Genomic DNA, 20,112 nt, shown 5'->3' on the forward strand with positions numbered 1-20,112 from the left:
TCCATTGGAGACTGGTGTTCACATAGAGTAGACTCTGGGTCCATTGGAGACTGGTGTTCACATAGAGTAGACTCTGGGTCCATTGGAGACTGGTATTCACATAGAGTAGACTCTGGGTCCATTGGAGACTGGTATTCACATAGAGTAGACTCTGGGTCCATTGGAGACTGGTGTTCACATAGAGTAGACTCTGGGTCCATTGGAGACTGGTGTTCACATAGAGTAGACTCTGGGTCCATTGGAGACTGGTGTTCACATAGAGTAGACTCTGGGTCCATTGGAGACTGGTATTCACATAGAGTAGACTCTGGGTCCATTGGAGACTGGTATTCACATAGAGTAGACTCTGGGTCCATTGGAGACTGGTGTTCACATAGAGTAGACTCTGGGTCCATTGGAGACTGGTGTTCACATAGAGTAGACTCTGGGTCCATTGGAGACTGGTGTTCACATAGAGTAGACTCTGGGTCCATTGGAGACTGGTGTTCACATAGAGTAGACTCTGGGTCCATTGGAGACCTGGAAGGACACCCCATATGGGATTTTAACAGCTTCCTCTTCCTCCTATTCCACAGTATGGAAGGTGTCAGTTAGAGTTGAAACAATATACAGTATACTGCACAGTATAGAGCACATAGAACATTCTACAAGCATTGTTTTGTATTTCTTGCTTTACTGAGAATAACAGGAAAACCAAGAGGGAGATAGGGTAGGAGAGACAGACAGGAAAGCTGTGAGGGAGACAGTGTATAGGTCAGGACATTGATTCTCAAAGTGGGGTCCAGGGGCAGGGAGCCCCAGGGGTCCTTGGGGGTGGTGGTGGTGGGGGGGGGTTCCAGGGGGGTCCGCAACAAAAGTAGAATCACAATAATTTTAACCACTGTATCCATTTATACGTTGACTAGTAAAAAATAGCAGATCTACAAGCTTATACATCTGCTTTGTTTTTTTATTTTTAAACATACATTTTCTCTTCTGGGGGTTCCAGGCACAAAACCTTTTCAGATGGTGGTCCAAATAGATAGATCAATTTGGGGGGTATTTAATTGACTTGAAAAAGTTGGAGAACCACTGACAGGCAGCATGGGACGCTGAGAGGTGTAACAGAGAACAGGATATATGGCTCTTGGCGAAACTGATCCAAGTCCAACTGAGGGTAGATGCGATTCCCCAGAAGGGAGTGAACCACGTTATACTATGTATGGCATTTCTATAGCTCTGTGAGGAACAATGCGTTCTGACCCAGACCTCTGTATCATCAGGATATCCTAGGCAGGACCAGGGGTCTATTAATGTACATTTTTCAGTGTTATGTAACAGACTGGAGCCAGCAGATGACTTTAACAGAAGTTTGTTTTCACATAGCAGTATTAGCTCCAGAAACCTCTTACCTCCACATTATAACTATTTTTTTTCCCCCGTGAATGAACGTCACACAAACGTATCAGAAGTAGGCGTATAGCAGACCCACAAGGTCGAAACGCGATGCGAAGCAACTAGTTTTGAGCTTGTAGATCTACTGCTTTTGCTACTTTTGAATTTGAATCCAGCAAAGTAATAGTTTTGGACATTATGAGCAGAATGACAGAATGCTTTTAGTGTGTGTGTGTGTGTGTGTGTGTGTGTGTGTGTGTGTGTGTGTGTGTGTGTGTGTGTGTGTGTGTGTGTGTGTGTGTTTGTGTGCGTGCGTGCACGCGTGCGTGCGTGCGTGCGCATGTGCACCCATGTGTGTGTGTAAAAATCCATCACACTCAAAGTCTATCACACTCAAATTGTGGCCATTTCTATAGACATCTAGAGCTGTTTAGAGATTAACTGATGGAGAACCTGTGCTTTGTTTTTAACCACTTGACCCATGGCATCCCTACATTCTGCGAAAATAGCTGATCTACAAGCTACTGTATAGTCGCATTGTGAGCTTCTAGATTCTAGCTATTTTCAGTGAAGAGATTTGGTGTGTGTAGAGGAGGAAAAGGGAGGGCCAAGAAGTACAGAGTGCTGGGGGACCCATGGTCAATGGAGTATATAGGGTCTAAGTGGTTAACGTCACTTTGTATCGATGACATTAACACCATATGGACCTCACTAGTATACGCCCTCAAATGGAATGTATACACATGTGCACTTATGTTCTGTGTGTGTGTGTGTGTGTGTGTCCACTCCCAGCCATACATTATGTGACTGTTAAGGAGGAGGCCTGCTTAGCTTCACATAATAGTACTCCCATAGGAGCAGAGGAGAGGGAAAATAAGAGAGGGAAGGAGGAGAGGAAGGAGAGAGGAAAGGAGAAGTGAGAACGAAGAAGTGAAAAAGACATGCATGCGCATGTGTGTGTGTGCGTGCATGTGCATGCGTGTGTTTGTGTGTGTGCATGTGTTTGAGTGTTGAGGGTGTGTCTATGACTCTTAAGTCATTCTAGTCATTCAACTAAGTTTCCCCATAGTGAAAATAAAGATGTCATTAAAAAGAAGAAAAAATAAATATATATATATATATATATATATATATATTGCAAAATATACTTTATATGGCCTGTGTGTGTGCCTGCATGCGTGTGTGTGTGTGTGTGTGCGTGCGTGTGCGCGTGTGTTTGTGTGAGTGAGTGAGAGAGAGAGAGAGAGAGAGATAGACAGGCACATGACAGTCAGCTGGTTGGTTTATTATTGGTCAGAGTAACCTACCATGAACCTTGCAGGGCGGGGCAGCTTTATTGTCATATAACAGGTTAACAGAAGTAAAGTGGGTGAAGTGGATGAAATTAGTTTATTGTGCATCGTTCCCATCATATCGTATCATTATGTCATAGAAGTAAGAAAGCAGGAAGAAGAAGAGGGGGGGCAAGGAGATCAAACTTAACAGATCATAGATACTGTGTTCATTATTACCTGCCCGGGAGCCAATCGGTAAGGCGGGTCTATCCTAGAAGGTGGAGAGGGTGTTACACGAAAATCGGTGACCCATGCTTTGCAGTCTGTGGTGATTGCGTAATCATTCTAATCTACTATATTCAATAGGTCAACACTTTTAGTGTGACACACGAATGGACTAGTTTGGTTTACATTCCTTTGTCGCACGTGTGCGACATAACAGAGATTGAGAGAAGATGGGTTCATCCTTTACTATTGTATGAAAGGCCATGGAATTATCAGTATATTTTAGATTTATTGGTGAGAGAAGGAGATCAAGCAGTCAATGCAAATTAGGACAGCACGTCAGAACCACAACATTCTGGTAGGCTGCACTCTTGTGTTTGTGTTTACCAAACATCCTAGCAGCAGGTGGGTACAAGGTAATCTTGTAAGGTAACGGAATACGTTTTAATGGCGTTAATCCTGTAAGTTTTCATAAAAATACATCAACGAAAAATCTTAGGCTATTAAGCTTTTCAGGATCAATGACCTTTTCTGTATTATTGTGATTTCACGCACTTTTTCCAAGTCAAAAAGTGTGAGGCAACAGAAGACAATGTGTGATGTCATGTTTTAACAACACCTCCACCCATCGCCCCCCTCTTGTCTGTCTGTCTCTCTCTGTGATGATGACAGATGGAAGGGTTGCATGATCACAGAAGAATTTCATCAGACGATCAGAGGGAAGATGTCTCAGCCTCTTGAACATTGTGTTGTGTGCATGGTGTGTGGTCCCAAGCGGACCAAAACGTCAACATTTAATTTGCAATTTGATATGTTTGTATCTGAGAAGATAATCTGTTTTCTATCAAATATATTTCCTCATGACTCCCTTGTGTATGTATTGACTGTGGGAGTGAATCATGTCCTTTGTGTGTGTGTGTGTGTGTGTGTGTGTGTGTGTGTGCGTGCGTGTGCATGTGCATGTGTGTGCCTGTGCCTGTCCCTAACTCAGCACTGACCCAAAACACTCTTGTCCTCATGTGTGTCTGTGCGTGTGTGCACACATGTGTGTGTGTGTGTGTGTGTGTGTGTGTGCACGACTGCACGTGCGTGTGTGTCCGACCATGCACGTGTGTGTGCATGTGTGTGTGTCTGTAGGAGACATTAAACCTGACAGATGTTTACACTGAACTGAAGACGGGTGTTGTTCTGGTGCGTCTTCTGGAGCTGATTTCCGGGTCGCCACTTCCTCCTCCCAGCAGAAGAACCCTCCGCGCTCACTGTCTGGCCAACAACAGCATCGCCATTAACTTCCTTAGAACCAAGGTAACGTCCTGTACTTAAACACCAGCTTCCCGTCTCTACATGCCAACTTCCTGTCTCTAGACCTGGGGTTCCCAAACAGTGGGTTGGGACAGTTTGTGGGTTGGAGACCCATTTTTATGGGTCGTGAGTAAAATGTCCCTTTTTCCCTCTCCTACCTGGAAAAGATATAGCCTATTATTTCAAAAGATTTTCAAAAATGAATGACAAATCAAAGAAATTCCATAAATGAGCAAAGAAAACTTTAAGAGGTAGGCCTAGTGAAAATAGAAACTCTACGTACAAGCTCTTTAATAACTTTTAGAAGTAGTGAAACTAGAAACTCAGATCTGAGTTGGTAGATCTTCTATTTTCACTAGCTTGGGTCCCGAGTAGACATAACATTTCTTGAGATAAAACGCTTGGGAACCACTGCTTTTATTTGATCCTTGACTTACTCGCTCTCTCTATTATTATTGCAGGGTTTCATTTTGACATGTTATGTAGTATGTAGGCTACTGTTGCTGTGTCTATCTATGGGTTTTGTGGCCTATAAACGCTCTTAATGCAGCGACGCACGGGCAACTGACCAATGTTCTTGCTGTCAGATTCGGATAGATCTGATTGGTCCGGAGAACGTGGTGGATGGGGACAGAACTCTGATCCTGGGTCTGCTCTGGATCATCATCCTCAGGTTCCAGATTGGAGCCATCAACCTTGACGAGGTAGGGATTTAAACCAATGACCTTAAACAAGGCAAATCATCAAATCAAATCAAACTTTATTTATATAGCACATTTACATCGACCAAGGTCGAACCAAAGTGCTTCACATTACAAAGCATAATAGCATACACAGGCAAACAGAAAGAAGGAGATAAAATAAAGCATTATTTCAATGTGTAAGAGAGCAAAATGTAAAATACAATAGGCAATACATGGGAACATCGTACATGGGTAGACTTAAATTAAATTGAATTAAAAGCGATAGAGTAAAAATTAGTCTTTAATAGTGATTTAAAAACCGTCAACGACCGAGCAGAGCGAACATGGAGCGGCAGGGCGTTCCAGAGGTTGGGTCCGGCCACGGCGAACGCGCAATCTCCTCTGGTCCTGAATTGTGTGTCAGGCACAATCAGGAGAGACTGATTGGCCTATCGACATTGAGGAGACTGGAATGTAAATAATATCAACCTTGAGTGCCCTAGACTGCTGCCGTAGTAGCGCTCCAGGCAACCAGACTACAATGTACAGTAGCCTGACAGCGTGTCACAGGCTCGAGTCTCTACACCGATGGCCTTTGCTGCATGTCACTCCCCATCTCTTTCTCCCCATTCCTCTCAGCCTACAACTGTAAAATAAAGGCATAACATAAATAAAAAAATATATATAGCATAATCAACCTTGACTAAAAAATAACTCATACAACCTTGGTATCAGGACCTGAACCTGAACCAAATGCACGTCCGCATGAGTTAGGAAGTTGAACCTACAATGCTAGGAAGAAGAGGGCATCCTGGCCCAGGCCGTAGCGTAACGGTCTGGGCACCGGACTGGTGATCCAGTCGCGGTGTGCCGCGGGTTCGACTCCCGGACCCGACACGGCCTTTACCGCATGTCATCCCCCCATCTCTCTCCCGTTTCCTGTCAGCCTACTATCTGTCCCTTAAAAAATCAATAAAAAAAAGGCGTAAGCCGCAAAAAAAATATCTTAAAAAAAGAAGAAAAAAGAAGAGGGCATCCAAACCAACATCAGCAAGATTGTTAGGGTCCAAACTTGGATATGTCTCAATATTTGACTCTCCTCTCCTCTCCTCTCCTCTCCTCTCCTCTCCTCTCCTCTCCTCTCCTCTCCTCTCCTCTCCTCTCCTCTCCTCTCCTCTCCTCTCCTCTCCTCTCCTCTCCTCTCCTCTCCTCTCCTCTCCTCTCCTCTCCTCTCCTCTCCTCTCCTCTCCTCCCCTTCCAGACCGACGGTGGGAGTGTAGCTCGGCGATCAGCCAAGGAGGCCCTGTTGATCTGGTGTCAGAGGAAGACTGCTGATTACAGCAACGTGGACGTCCACGACTTCTCCGGGAGCTGGAGAGATGGACTGGCCTTCAATGCACTCATACACACACACAGGTAAAGGAGCGCACGCACGCACGCACGCACGCACGCAACGCACACTGTTCCAAACATCTCTAAACTAATTAGAGGTGTGCATTGGCACTGCCCTCACAATTCAATTCCATTATGATTAAATTCTACAATGTTGTGCTATTACTGCACAACATGGCAAATGTTTCATCAGTCAATCATTAATATATATATAATTATATTTAGGCTTTGATTATCGATTATGTCACATGTCTGCATTGCATTGCATTGCTGCATGGCCGAATCACGGTGCTTTGCTGAATGGATTATTTTTCACACCACTACAACTAATGCTCTGCACTTCAGGCCTGACCTTTTTGACTACGGTCGTCTCCATGGCGACGACCCCAAGCATAACCTGGGCCACGCCTTCTCGGTGGCAGAGAGAGAGTTTGGCATCATGCAGCTGTTGGACGTGGAGGACATGTTGGTCCGCCACCCCGATGAGAAGTCCATCATGACCTACGTGTCGCTCTACTATCACTACTTCAGCAAGATGAAGCACGAGCAGACCAGGCAGAAGAGGATAGTTAAGGTTGGTGGTGAACAGACCAGACGGGGTAACATCCCGTTAGTCCGACCGATTAATTAAACACTTTAACCAAACCCTAAACCTAATCCTAAACTCAGTACTACCAGTAAATGTCCCCAGACATTTCAGAAATTGCCAAATAATCATTTCCATACATTTTCAAAAATAGAAGGAATCAAAAACACACTTTATCATTTTTTTAAATATGGCTCAAGTTATTCATTCAGTCACATTTTTGTGATGTTTGGATCCCGGAGAGACACCAAAAAATATCTTTTGGGTCTCAAAAGTTGAAAAGTGTGAAAACTTGCTGTACATCAAGACATATGCGGCATGCCTGTCATATGTACTGCCAGGAAGAGTAAAGAGTTCTCATTGACAATATTCTAATATAGGACTATTTCACCCTCTGCTGGGCAGTTTGGGAACTACAGTTGCCCTGTCAGTGGCTACTAGCTGGGACTGTTAAACTTTGCGCACGTGTGTGTGTGTGTGTGTGTCATTTCATACATGCACCTATGTGGATGGGTAGCCCAGTGTGCATTTGTGTGAGTCAAGAGGAGAATGTCAGCCAGTCAGTCAGCCACATAACATAATAAAATCAACATTTCTATACACATTAAAATAACATTTAACTTGTGTGCAAAATAGTGCAATATAATTCATATCAACTGCACTATGTGGTCCAATCCTGTAAGTTACTTCGTCACATTACTATAGTATTACAGCAGCTTAATGCTGGGCATAGAGATAGAACACGCAGAACAGACAGACCCATCCACAGGAGATTAACAAACAGATAGCCTCCTGTCCATGCTCTCTAGGTCTGTGCAGGGGGTGGAACTAGATAATGATCTAAGCTAAGCTAATCACATTACATTACAATCCTACAGACTTGTTGCCGGAAGCAAGCATATATATAGTAGTAGGCTACACTCTCCTATTTAAACATATATAGAGACTGTGCACGCAGAAGAAGACAGTAATCCATAGAAGGAGTGATCTAGTAGTTCCTATAGGTCAGGGAAGGAGAGTATTTAATTTATCAATACATTGTACTGAAAGTCTGTGCTGTTTAGTAGCAGGTGGATGTAGACTAGAGCATACACAGCACTTTATAATGTCTTTACTCAGAGAGTGCACATAATTATGTAACATTTGTACACTGTTAAATTAAAGTGAAATTAGTGACTCTAATTTGTAGTCACATTTACTCTCAGGAATTTACAGTAAGGAAGGCAGCGGGTGGGTTGATGGAAAAAGGTGGTTTCTCTCATTTACAGTACTATATGTTTGGTTGAATTTACATTTTGGCTTCATTTCTAAACTGCCAACTCGGGGTAAAACTCCAGAGAACCGGGAACGGAATGGAGAACGTACGCGAGACCGGGTGTCTGCAGGTACTGCACCTACACAGCACCGGGGAACACGTGCTGCTGTGGCGCGTGACACCCAACAGTAATTTCCAACAGGCCACTGTAGATCTTTGAAATGTAAGCCGACATCTGTTTTTGGACTGGAATCCCAACCATCATTGCTGGATTCTGTTTTTTTAGAATATGATCTGATGATGGTTGGTACCCTGACTCGGGTGGCTAGTAGAGTGGACTAGTATACAGTGTAGCAAGCACAGGACTACAGTCTACATTTCCCAGCACTATGTGGGGGAGGCCAGTGTTTGGAGGCATGGGCAGGTACAAGGCGTTTCCCTGGGTACATGTGGCGGGCCTGCCATTAGGAGGAAGAGGCTCACGCGCTTTAAATCAGGTTTGACCTCACTCTGGTGGTTATTCTCTGAGTGTGTGTGTGTGCGTGTGCGTGTGCGTGTGCGTGTGCGTGTGCGTGTGCGTGTGTGCGTGTGTGCGTGTGTGTGTGTGTGTGTGCGTGCGTGCGTGCGTGCGTGCGTGCGAGTGCGTGTGTTTAAATATGTTTTTTTGTATCCAAATGCTGTGTTGATATTGAAACAAATGTCACCTTTTTATATTCAAACCACAACATAGTATATTATATTTTAATAGAACATTCTTCTGTTGAAGTTGTTCTTTGGCTGTGATCTCATCAGAACATCTGGACACCACTCTCTCTCTCTCTCTGTCAGATTGTGGATATGATGAGGCAGCTGGATGATATGAAAGTCCAGTATGACAGAATGGTTTCAGACCTACTCCAGTGGATCAGAGCCAAGGTAAAGAATATTGTATTACTACTAATAATATTGAGCGTGTGCCGTGTAGTTGATCAACTATTTTCACTACTTTGGTTTAAAAAAGAAAAATTCACAGGGGGGCTGCAGTCATGCTATGGCTATTTGGGGTCCTTGTGGGTTTGGGTACCCCTGAGGGAACCACAAAGTTAGTGCTTTTGTAGTTCACCCACCTGATGTCAGAAATGTTATGTTAATACAGGTTCAATATTTATCAGAATAAAAGAGCTTATAAGTTAAAATGTTCTCTTTTATTAAACATGTTGATTCAACTGACTGACTAACTGAATGAATGAAAAATGTACTTGTCTGACTGACCTGTTGGTTTTCTGATTCATTCATTCATTCATTGTAGATAATGGAGCTGAATGACAGAAAATTCCCAAACTCTCTGAAACACATGCAGACTCTGGTTTCTGCTTTTAAGACCTACAGGACTGTTGAGAAACCTCCTAAATACCAGGTCTCACACACACACACACACACACACACACACACACACACACACACACACACACACACACACACACACACACACACACACACACACACACACACACACACACACACACACACACACACACACTTTATCTCCACTGCCATTGTACACTCACTAGTCACTCACTCACTCACTCATTTATTCATCTTTTCTTTCGCTCTTTCTAGGAGCGTGGTGCGATGGAGGCCCACCTATTCAGTCTGAGGACACAGCTTGCAGCTAACAACCAGAGGGCCTATATGCCTCCAGAAGGTACATAATGCAAGCGCACACCGCACACAGTAAATTCGCACAGACAGGAAACTTTTACAGTTAATGTGTGTTGATGATGTTTTGTGTGCGTACGTGCGTGTGTGCAGGTAAGACTCTCAGTGACATAGAGAAGAGCTGGGTGTTGTTGGAGAAAGCTGAACATGAGAGAGAGCGTGCCTTGCAGGAGGCGCTACTAAGGCTGGAGCATCTGGAACAACTGGCGCAGAAGTTCGCTAGGAAGGTCAGTCAAGAGACGACCTGACGCTCTGTCTCTCTATCATATGGAAACTGTATTTTTCTTTTCTTTTTTATGTTTTTTTTTTGTGGCTTTCACCTTTTATTTTATATATTTTAGAGGGACAGACAGTAGGCTGACAGGAAATGGGGAGAGAGATGGGGGGGTGACATGCAGTAAAGGCCGTCGGGATCGGGAGTCAAACCCGCGGCACACTGCCAGACTTGGACTTCCGGCCAAGGTGCCTGGAACGCTGAGCCACGGCCCAGGCCATGGAAACTGTATTATGTTCTTGTAATAGGCACCTTGCTGATAAGACATAATATGGTAAAATGTAAGAAATGTGGTCCTTTTGGCAGCCAGTGTATGATAATGGTAATAATTACCAATTGCACACACACACACACAGCACAGAAGATCCAGTTGGGATCTAATCCCAGACCAGCAGGAGTACATCTGAGTAGTGGTGGAAATGGTACTCAAATGTTTTTTTTTTGGCTTTCGCCTTTATTTTTATAGAGGGACAGTTAAGTAGGCTGACAGGAAATGGGGAGGTGACATGCAGTAAAGGCCGTCAGGATCGGGAGTCAAACCCACGGCACACTGCCAGACTGGATTACCAGCCAAGGTGCCTGGACCGCTGAGCTACGGCCCAGACCCAAATGTTTTATCTAAGTAAAAGTATTAATACTGCCATGCAGAAACATTCAAGTAAAATGTAATATGTGGTTTTAGATATTTTAGCAGTGAGCCCAGTGTCTCTGATGTCATGGACACTGGGCTCACTTACTTCCTACATGTTGTCTCAGTAAGACAGCCCTCCCCCTATCCACAAGGAGGAGCAGTGCACCAAAGCATTATGGGAATTGTAGTCCAGGAAGTGAGCCCAGTGTCCATAACATCAGAGACACTGGGCTCACTGCTAAAACATTTTAGCTTTTTGCAAAAAGGGTGAAATGTCTGTCCTCTGGTCCCCCTGCAGGCAGCTTTGAGGGAGAGTTATCTGGAGGACACAGAGGGGCTTATCAGGAGACAGGAGGTGAGGGGACTGAGCAGTCTGGAGGACGCCCAGGCTGCCTCTCGGCGTGTGGAGGGCCTCGGGACAGACGCCCTGGTCAGGGAGCAACGCTTTACCGCCCTCACAGAGATGGCCCGCACCATAGAGACGGGAAACTACCACAGCAAAGAGGAAGTCATCAGGAGGTGGGGCAAGACATGCACTGCCAGAACATGCAAGCACAAAAACTAAAAAAAAAAAAAATCTTCTGCACTTTAGACTTTAAAACTAAATATGCAACAACTTTAAGCTGCAACTTTTAGAACTTATTTTAATGATTCAAATGTTATTATGTTAAAAGAATATAACTAGAACACCTGTTGTGGTTGGAGGTGAGAAATGTAATTTCAACCCTAGTATTGGTAGTTTAGTACATGCATAATGCTGCATTCACATGGAATCAGGCAAGCGGTAGACGGCAAACCAGACTTAATTTTAGTGGACGGGAGCTGGACGGTAAATGGCACGGCAGCACGGCAGCCAGAACCGGCGGCGGTAACGGCATACGGCATCAATGTTAAAATATTTAATCTTTTTACCGTTCCACGCCGTCCAGCAGGTTTTGCCATTTGCCGCCTACTGTACCACTTGCCTGATTCCATGTGAATGCAGCATAAGCCCAATATCTCCCCTGCCAATCGGGTATTCCCTCTTGGATGCTTTATCAACATTTTGGTCTGATCAGCACAGAAACTGATTAGTACAGTTTCCCGTAACAAAATGTATTGAATGTCAACCTTTATCAAATGTACTGTACCTCTTGCAGTATATGAAAATGTTCTTCTTGCGAACTATTTATTTTCAGTATATAAAGGGCTATAAAGTAAAGTTATGCAGAAGGTTAGAGTCTGATAAATCATTTTCTGTAGATAAATATAGCACCAGAGGGCACCACTACTGTATGGCCCTATGGGGAAGCATAATTTAAAAAGGATAAGGATAAGCATGTGGTGGGGATGATGGTCAAGGTTATACATTTGGGAATGAAATCAAAGGATGTTCTTCACAAATATAGTGATATCAGTTTGTGTATGTGTGAACTGTGAATGCGTGCATGTGCGTGTTTTCCAGAGAGCTCAATATCAGACATCGATGGAAGGACCTACTGAAGCAATTGGACGAGCATAAGCGGATGCTGGCAAATGCAGTCCAAACGCTCAGTGTCCTCAGAGACATAGAGCTGGTCTCACAGGAGCTCAAAGAACTGCAGGTAGAAAACAGTGTGTTTTACAAAGTAAAGTATGCACACCCTCAGACTTGGATGAAGCTCTCATAACATAATGATGTTATAACTAAGTAGGGTAGGAGACACATACTGTAACTGTGAGCGAGTCAACTCAGGCATCCAAGACAATTCAGAATGTTGATCCTTCTATAGTAGTTGGTATTTTCATGCATGGTCCCAGGGGTGTATCCCGTGGTGTATCCAACCATTCCCCACTCACTATTACTGAAAAATATCTACTTCGCAAATGTCACTTCAGCAACTAAATCTCAGGAGATATCATGGTTGAGCAATCTTGCCTGACTTTCTATTTTAAATGGCTTTTCCACTGCATTATTCATTTGAAGGAAATAGGACATTGTCTGGCATACAGAATAAGACCACGACATTTGGCCCTACATGGCTTCCTAAGACTCTAACTTGGATTTGCAACCCTGAAATGCTACTCCCACTGAGCCGTGCCTCCAGCTTCAACAATGTGTGTGTGCATGCCTGTGTACCGTTTGTTATGTTGGCCTCGATTGACTTTATTCCTACAACAGCGAAGCCAAAGGTGGTCAATTTTCCACTCCTATCATCTGTTTCCAGGTCCAGGCTAGCTCTACTGAGCAGGGCAAACAGCTAGCAGAGGTAGAGTCTCTGCTCCAGAGACAAGACCTGCTGGAAGCTCAGATCTCTGCACATGGGGAGACCATCACAGCCCTCAGCAACACCACCAGCAAGGTACAGGACACTCACACATCAGTAGTTTTTATCATAAAAACTAGTAAATCTGACTCAGCCAAACTAAGCTTAAGTGTTTGTTCCAGGGGAAGGCCAGGGAGGGCCAGCAGGTTCAGACCAGAGTGAAAGCCCTGAATGCTCAATACCAAGCTCTGGTTGCCCTCAGCAACAACAGGTTTAAGACCAGCCACAATATATTATTCACCATCAATCAATCATCACTCACTGCCTGATCATCTCATCTCATCTTGATCTTATCTCATCCCTCATGCTCTTCTTTTCATCTGTGTCCCATCATCTTCTCTTCCTCCATATCTTCTCTTTTATATGTCACCCGCTCTCTTTTTCTCTCTTCTCCCTCCCTCCCTCCATCCGTCTATTCTCCTCCTCTGCTGTGCAGGAGGAGACAGTTGGAGGGTCAGTTGAGGCTGTTTGAGTTCCTCCAGGAGTGCGAGGAGCTTGAGGCCTGGGTGTATGAGAGGTGGCTGAGGTTGCAGACGGCGGGCCTAGGGAGAGACCTGAGCCAGATCACACTGGCCTTGCATAAACACAAGGTCAGACTCGCACAAGCACATAAAACAATACAATCTTTCTGGGTCATTCTATCCCGTCATTAACCCATTAAGATTCCACGAATGCCTGTAGTTCTCACACTTTTTTTCAAACACTTTCAAGATCAATAATGTTCAATAATGTTCAAAGATAGCAGATGTACAAGCTGGCTGTGAGTTTGTAGATTTGCTATATATATATTTTTTAATAGACAACGCTAACATCTAAAATGACACATGCTTTCCTGGTTTTAATGGGTTCATTATTAACAATATGTTAGACCCATAAATGTTTATTAAAATTGTTCACTTATGTACCATCAACACTTGTGGTATAGCAGGATAGGTATACTGTAAATAAAGCTTTTTTATTTGTATAATAAATACAAAGTGGGGTTCAAGCATTACACCCCCACCCACCAACCGACCCCCCACAATGCATCAGAACAACAGTTGCATATTATGACTCATGAGCAATATAAAAACAAGGTTTTTCCAGGCAAATATCGGTTCGTTGCACAAAGAACCAGAGACACAAAGAGAATGTCTGAAAATTGTGTTGTAATGTTTGAAAAATAAAGACAAAAGTGTCTGAAAGTTGTGTTGTAATGTTTGAAAAATAAAGACAAAAGAGAAATCTAGAGTAACTCACCATTTATATGATTTTACATGTAATATAACTGACCTGGTTCGCTTCGCAGGTTCTGGAGGCCGAGATCCAGTCCCAGGAAGCTGTGTTTCAGGGCGTTGTGGGTCGAGGTCAGGACCTGGGTTCTAAACAGGATCAGGTGGGTCAGCGGGCGGTACAGAAGTGGGTCAGAACCCTGAAGAAACAGTGGAGCCACCTGAGAGATGAGGTCGTGACCCGGCGCAACAAACTACATGCTGCTAACACTATCAAACAGGTCAGTATTAGCTCGCTAATATGACCACTACAATCTGGGTTGGTATTTATTTAACGACAGCCTAAATACCATCAAACATATTAGTATAGTATTAACTACTTGAGCATGCCTTTTCTGAGGGGGAACATTTGCAAAAACAAAAGCAGAAGATTATAATGTGTACATCTTTGCAAAGGTTAAAATCTAATTAGACATTGTTATTTATGACAAATGCCAGGTTAATTTGTGACCTGGCATCTGATGGTTGTATAGTTTTTAGATTATACTGTTTAGACTGACGCTAGGTTTTGGTTTACCTATGATCCTAGATTACTGAGGCACTACACTCTCTATACATTTGATGTATTTACATTATACCTACTGTAAGTCATTCAGGAGAAAATTAACTACAGTGTAACACCATCAAAGATGCTAGCATGACACTTCATTCTTATGTTATCTTTCCTGCCCTCAGTATTTCGCTGATGTGACAGAAGCTAACTCCTGGCTGGGGGACAGGCAGCCCCTGCTGACCAGCGAAGATCATGGGAAAGATGAGTCGAGCACAGCAGCTCTGCTCCAGCGCCACCTGCGCTTGGAGAAGGAGATGGCAGCATACGGCAGTGAGATAAAACGACTGGCAGAGCAGGCTAAGAGCGCTGCACAACAAGCTCCTCTTACTGTGAGTACACTGGCCTCTCTAATCAGTAGTTACTGACATTCACCTGGTGTACCTGGTTTAGTTAGATACACAATACAATACAATACAATACAATACAATACAATACAATACAATACAATACAATACAATTTTGATCATTATTACAACACATACAGTACATTTTCATACACTTCAGCCCTATATACATTTTGGCCATTCTCGATTTCTTTTTTTACTATTTTGAAAAACACTTAAAAATGATTCAACTAGCCGATCTACATCGACATGTTGTGAGATTGTAAATTGGCTATTTGAACTATTCGAAAATGCTTTTCATAATTGTAAAAAAGGGCAAAGAAGGGCAAAGAAGCCATGATGCGTCAATGTTCCCCTCCAGAATTTGGGGTGCTAGGGTTGTTAAGAGCCACCTCCACAGACATACAGAGCCAGACAGCTAGATGGATGGGAAATCTAACAGATAACCAACCAGATATAACATTATTTAATAATTATTTTGTTCATAATCCTGGTATGAATGAAGTGCCTTTTCTGTCTCCCTCTTCTGGTGTAGGCTGAGGCTCAGCAGAGTAAGATGGCCCAATACAGTGACTCCTCTGGTGAGGAGGAGGGACCAGGAGCAGTGAAATCACCCAGAGCCAAGAGTGCCTCCATTCAGAGCCAGGAGGTCAAGGCTAAAGTCCGCTTCAGATACAGCCGAGGTACAGCTTTACCTCCCTTCTCTCCATGCTATATCCCTTTAATTATTCATAATAATGAATCATTTATTACATTTTATATTACTACTAGAAAATACTGTTCCTGAAAAAACAGTTTGGGCTCGAGTAGCTCGCTACTCAATGATTATTTATTGACCCACATGACTTCACAGGGGGCGGAATAATAATAAATAGTGAAGACAACATAGATAACATTATTGTGGGCCCGCTACTCGAACCCACAATAAATAATTAATATCCTTTAATAATGGATGGAAGACAATGGGGATCTGACCTGGCTGAAACCTTGCCTAAATTTGGAGTCATACAGTACATCATAAGTATGTCATAGATGACTGACGTCGAACATTTTACTGGTTGTACAGTATATGGTCCTTCCTTGTTGGCATTTTAAAACACTCCTTCTTTCCTGGCCATCAACACCTCTGAGGATAAATTGAGTATTATACAATAGCTGACATTTAAATGGGCGTCTTTGACTTATTTCGTGGATTATTTTGGGTTCCTGGTGGCCACCATCATGGGGATTTCCGAAGGGACCTTTCCCTTGATGCTAAGACTCATGACCACGAAGATGACAAGGGTGGATCTTACTACAATGACTATGAGGGAGATCAGCAAGATGCCTTTGACGATGCGTGTGGGTTTGGCTTCAGCTTTGGACCCAGTGGTGTCAGACTCCAGTCGCCTGTGTTCGACCAGGTTTTCAGGGAGATGGGCGACATCTTTTCCCAGCTGGGTCGTTGCGAAGGACAGGCTGGGTCTGGACACTTTGGTGGGCCCAGTATCATGCCACCCCCACCACAGGACAGGCTTGGCGACAATCATGGAGAATCCATTGGGAATGCTGTGAGAGATTCTATGTTGAAACATCCCTTCCAAGAAGGGCCCCCATCAAGAGAGCCAGGAAGTGATGGCACCCCTCCCTCTGGGGCCCCACACTGCACCCCTCCCTCTGGGGCCCCACACTGCACCCCTCCCTCTGGGGCCCCACACTATCCCAGGTCTCCATTCCACGACTGGACTCCGAAGTTCAGACATTCAGATATTTGGAGAGGGAGACCAGGGAGGGATCCAGAGACCGAGAGGAGGGAAGACACCGATCTGGATTCTGCTGTGTTCTCGGGAGGTCTGGATCAGGTCTTGGATCAGATAGTGACCCCGCCCCCTGCCGAGTCACCAAATCAGCCAAGGATTCGTTCCTTCTTCCAATCTGTCACGGTCACCAAGGTGGTGAAACCTGACGGGACTGTAGAGGAAAGGCGAACACACCGAACAGTCAGAGACGGCCAGGGGAACGAGGAAACCACTGTTAGACGATCAGGAGGCCCTGGGAGCCTGAAACAATCACAGGATCACATTGGTCCTCTTGTTCCAGGTGGTGAAAACCCTTTGTCCGACATGCAGTATGATGGGTTTTTCTCAACGTTCTTTGGGGGTTTCAAGTAACTTGAAGCCTATACATGCAATGCAACGTGCTCCAGACTGCGTGGAACATGAAACAGTGCTCCAGACTGCGTGGAACATGAAACAGTGCTCCAGACTGCGTGGAACATGAAACATGCTCCAGACTGCGTGGAACATGAAACATGCTCCAGACTGCGTGGAACATGAAACATGCTCCAGACTGCGTGGAACATGAAACATGCTCCAGACTGCGTGGAACATGAAACATGCTCCAGACTGCGTGGAACATGAAACATGCTCCAGTCTGCGTAGAACATGAAACATGCTCCAGACTGCGTGGAACATGAAACATGCTCCAGACTGCGTGGAACATGAAACATGCTCCAGACTGCGTAGAACATGAAACATGCTCCAGACTGCGTGGAACATGAAACATGCTCCAGACTGCGTGGAACATGAAACAGTGCTCCAGACTGCGTGGAACATGAAACATGCTCCAGACTGCGTGGAACATGAAACATGCTCCAGACTGCGTGGAACATGAAACATGCTCCAGACTGCGTGGAACATGAAACAGTGCTCCAGACTGCGTAGAACATGAAACAGTGCTCCAGACTGCGTGGAACATGAAACATGCTCCAGACTGCGTGGAACATGAAACATGCTCCAGACTGCGTGGAACATGAAACATGCTCCAGACTGCGTGGGACATGAAACATGCTCCAGACTGCGTAGAACATGAAACAGTGCTCCAGACTGCGTGGAACATGAAGATATGTTTGAGCTGAATGCAGTGACTCATCCCTTACTCCAGATTTAGTGGACATAGTGACAATTTCAGACACTATACTTCCTATAATGTGGATCCAATAAATAATACAATCCCAAATGATTGTGGATTTCTAATTATTATTGCTATGATATATACATAGGTCTAATTATAAGGTTTTTATGTATTTGTCGCAATTCAATACAATTATTCTATAGATTATTTTTAATTCATGGATGAATAAAGGAAGGAATGAATAAATAGGTTAATGAAAATTTGTTTGCAGGCATTTAGGTTTATGTTTATAATAAAATTGGTTATTCTCATAACATATTCAATAACATATTATAATGATTATCAATAAATAAATATGTTCGTACAGCAACTGATTCCTCTATACTGCCATGTGTGTTTTCATATTTGTCAAGGAGGTGCAAGATGTAGCCCTGCCTACACTAAACATGAAAGCATATACAGTAGGCTATGCGCGTGCAATATAAAACTAAAATTATCCATATCATCCAGCAATATGAAAACATAATTGACACTACCTTGACAAATATGAAAACATCATTACATCATTATGAACACATGAACCCCAGCTATGCCTATTCTGGCCTGGGGGGAATAAGGCAAAAATAGCCGATCTACAAACATTAGGACAAAAATCTACACTATAGCTGAATATAGGAGGGGCTAGCGCCCCTCAAATATATGTTCGTAACACAATTCATTTGTCTCACATGCAGGTATTTAGGCCTACGTTTGTGATAAAATAGGTTATTCTCGCAAATTTCATAAGATATAGCCCCTATAATAGCCGATAAATATTTTCGTACGGCAACTGCTTCCGCCATGCGCTGTTGTGATACAATGAGACTAGTAATATTATTGCAAATGAATACACTTGTTTTATTATAAATAAAATAAAATCAATAAAACAATTGCAAATAAATGCACATAATCATTTGTCTCAGGTAGCGAAGAAAAGAGGGGAAAACAAAAGTACATTTTGTATGTGTTGTTTTCTATTGCCGGTTCAACTTCTGCCTCATCTACGTCAGCTGAGCTGGAGCACATGCATGCAGATGCAGTGCACGTGCATGCAGATGCAGTGCACGTGCGCATAGGCGTGCATGTGCGCTCAAGAGCGAGGCTGCATTTTGGGGGTAGATGCTCTTCGCTATAGTGACCATCGCATGTTCCCTATATTCCAGATGCATTGTGGTATACTGTACTTGAGTGGTATACCTGAGTCCACTACATGTCTGTTTAAAGCCTCAGTTCCCTGGGAGCGCAACGAGATCGTGACCGTCATCTCCACGGAGCCGGACGGAGACAAGGTCCTGGCCAGAGATGTTAGAGGACACCAGCAAGCCATCCCCAGCACGTACCTCAACATGCTGCCTGCTGCGGTACGACTCCTTATGTAGACGAGCTTCTATACTCAATACCAACTTTACTCTCTGTGTTTGCATGCATACATGCATAAAGTCCTTCATACCACAGCGTCACACAAAAGCATCGAAAGTAGCAGATTGTGACGCGTTTTGAGCTTGTAGATCTGCTACTTTTGCAATTTTTGGATTTGAATGCAACAGTTTTGGACATATGATGTTTCTACCCGACAGACGGTATGCTGATCTTACCCAATTTAGGCAATACTCTGATTATTGAAATGGTCATGTTTTGGGTCTTACAAGCCTTGATGGAGAGAATGTATTGATAAAATAGTTCCCAAATGGATTGACACCTGTTGATGTACAGTGAAACTGAGAACAACCGCAAAAAAAGGCTAGGCTTTTTATCTACATCGTCGCTTCTAGTCATCCCGTTTCTCCATACATCTGGCTTCTTTCTTGAGTACATCCATTATGTTAATGTAGGACTTCCTCGTGAATGGTGCCTGTGTGTTTGTTCCAACAGCACCAATTTGCTGCCTGGCAGCTCTTGGTGTCTTTGGCAGTGTCCTGGTACTCTCATACTCCTGCATGGCTTCATTAAATATAGTATAATATAATGAAATATTCAAATAATTTATATCAAATAATGCCATAATGCCCAAACTAAAACCATACACTCTGTATA

General features: G+C 43.7%; 2 protein-coding genes across 2 annotated transcripts in view; both read left to right on the forward strand.

Annotated features, from left to right (window-relative positions):
- sptbn5 (spectrin, beta, non-erythrocytic 5) overlaps positions 1 to 20,112 on the forward strand; it is a gene marked incomplete at its 5' end in the record, with an annotated part of 80,350 nt that overhangs the window by 4,756 nt on the left and 55,482 nt on the right. Inside the window, 17 exons of the mRNA XM_083791689.1 lie at positions 4,011 to 4,178; positions 4,763 to 4,879; positions 6,120 to 6,274; positions 6,596 to 6,824; positions 8,920 to 9,006; positions 9,380 to 9,487; positions 9,691 to 9,775; positions 9,883 to 10,016; positions 10,993 to 11,213; positions 12,139 to 12,277; positions 12,881 to 13,015; positions 13,102 to 13,190; positions 13,416 to 13,569; positions 14,268 to 14,471; positions 14,926 to 15,132; positions 15,683 to 15,830; positions 19,303 to 19,439. Coding sequence (XP_083647815.1) covers positions 4,011 to 4,178; positions 4,763 to 4,879; positions 6,120 to 6,274; positions 6,596 to 6,824; positions 8,920 to 9,006; positions 9,380 to 9,487; positions 9,691 to 9,775; positions 9,883 to 10,016; positions 10,993 to 11,213; positions 12,139 to 12,277; positions 12,881 to 13,015; positions 13,102 to 13,190; positions 13,416 to 13,569; positions 14,268 to 14,471; positions 14,926 to 15,132; positions 15,683 to 15,830; positions 19,303 to 19,439 — 2,517 coding nt within the window. The remainder of the gene's footprint in view (positions 1 to 4,010; positions 4,179 to 4,762; positions 4,880 to 6,119; positions 6,275 to 6,595; positions 6,825 to 8,919; positions 9,007 to 9,379; positions 9,488 to 9,690; positions 9,776 to 9,882; positions 10,017 to 10,992; positions 11,214 to 12,138; positions 12,278 to 12,880; positions 13,016 to 13,101; positions 13,191 to 13,415; positions 13,570 to 14,267; positions 14,472 to 14,925; positions 15,133 to 15,682; positions 15,831 to 19,302; positions 19,440 to 20,112) is intronic.
- Positions 16,314 to 17,297, forward strand: LOC310878456 (HCLS1-associated protein X-1-like; the record flags this gene model as incomplete). Its single annotated transcript, XM_083792785.1, has 1 exon — positions 16,314 to 17,297. The coding sequence occupies one exon, from the start codon at positions 16,314 to 16,316 to the stop codon at positions 17,295 to 17,297; it is 984 nt and encodes a 327-aa protein (XP_083648911.1).

The sequence above is a fragment of the Protomyctophum parallelum genome (genome assembly GCF_964188405.1).
Source record: "Protomyctophum parallelum genome assembly, chromosome: 20".
Lineage (NCBI taxonomy): Eukaryota > Metazoa > Chordata > Actinopteri > Myctophiformes > Myctophidae > Protomyctophum > Protomyctophum parallelum.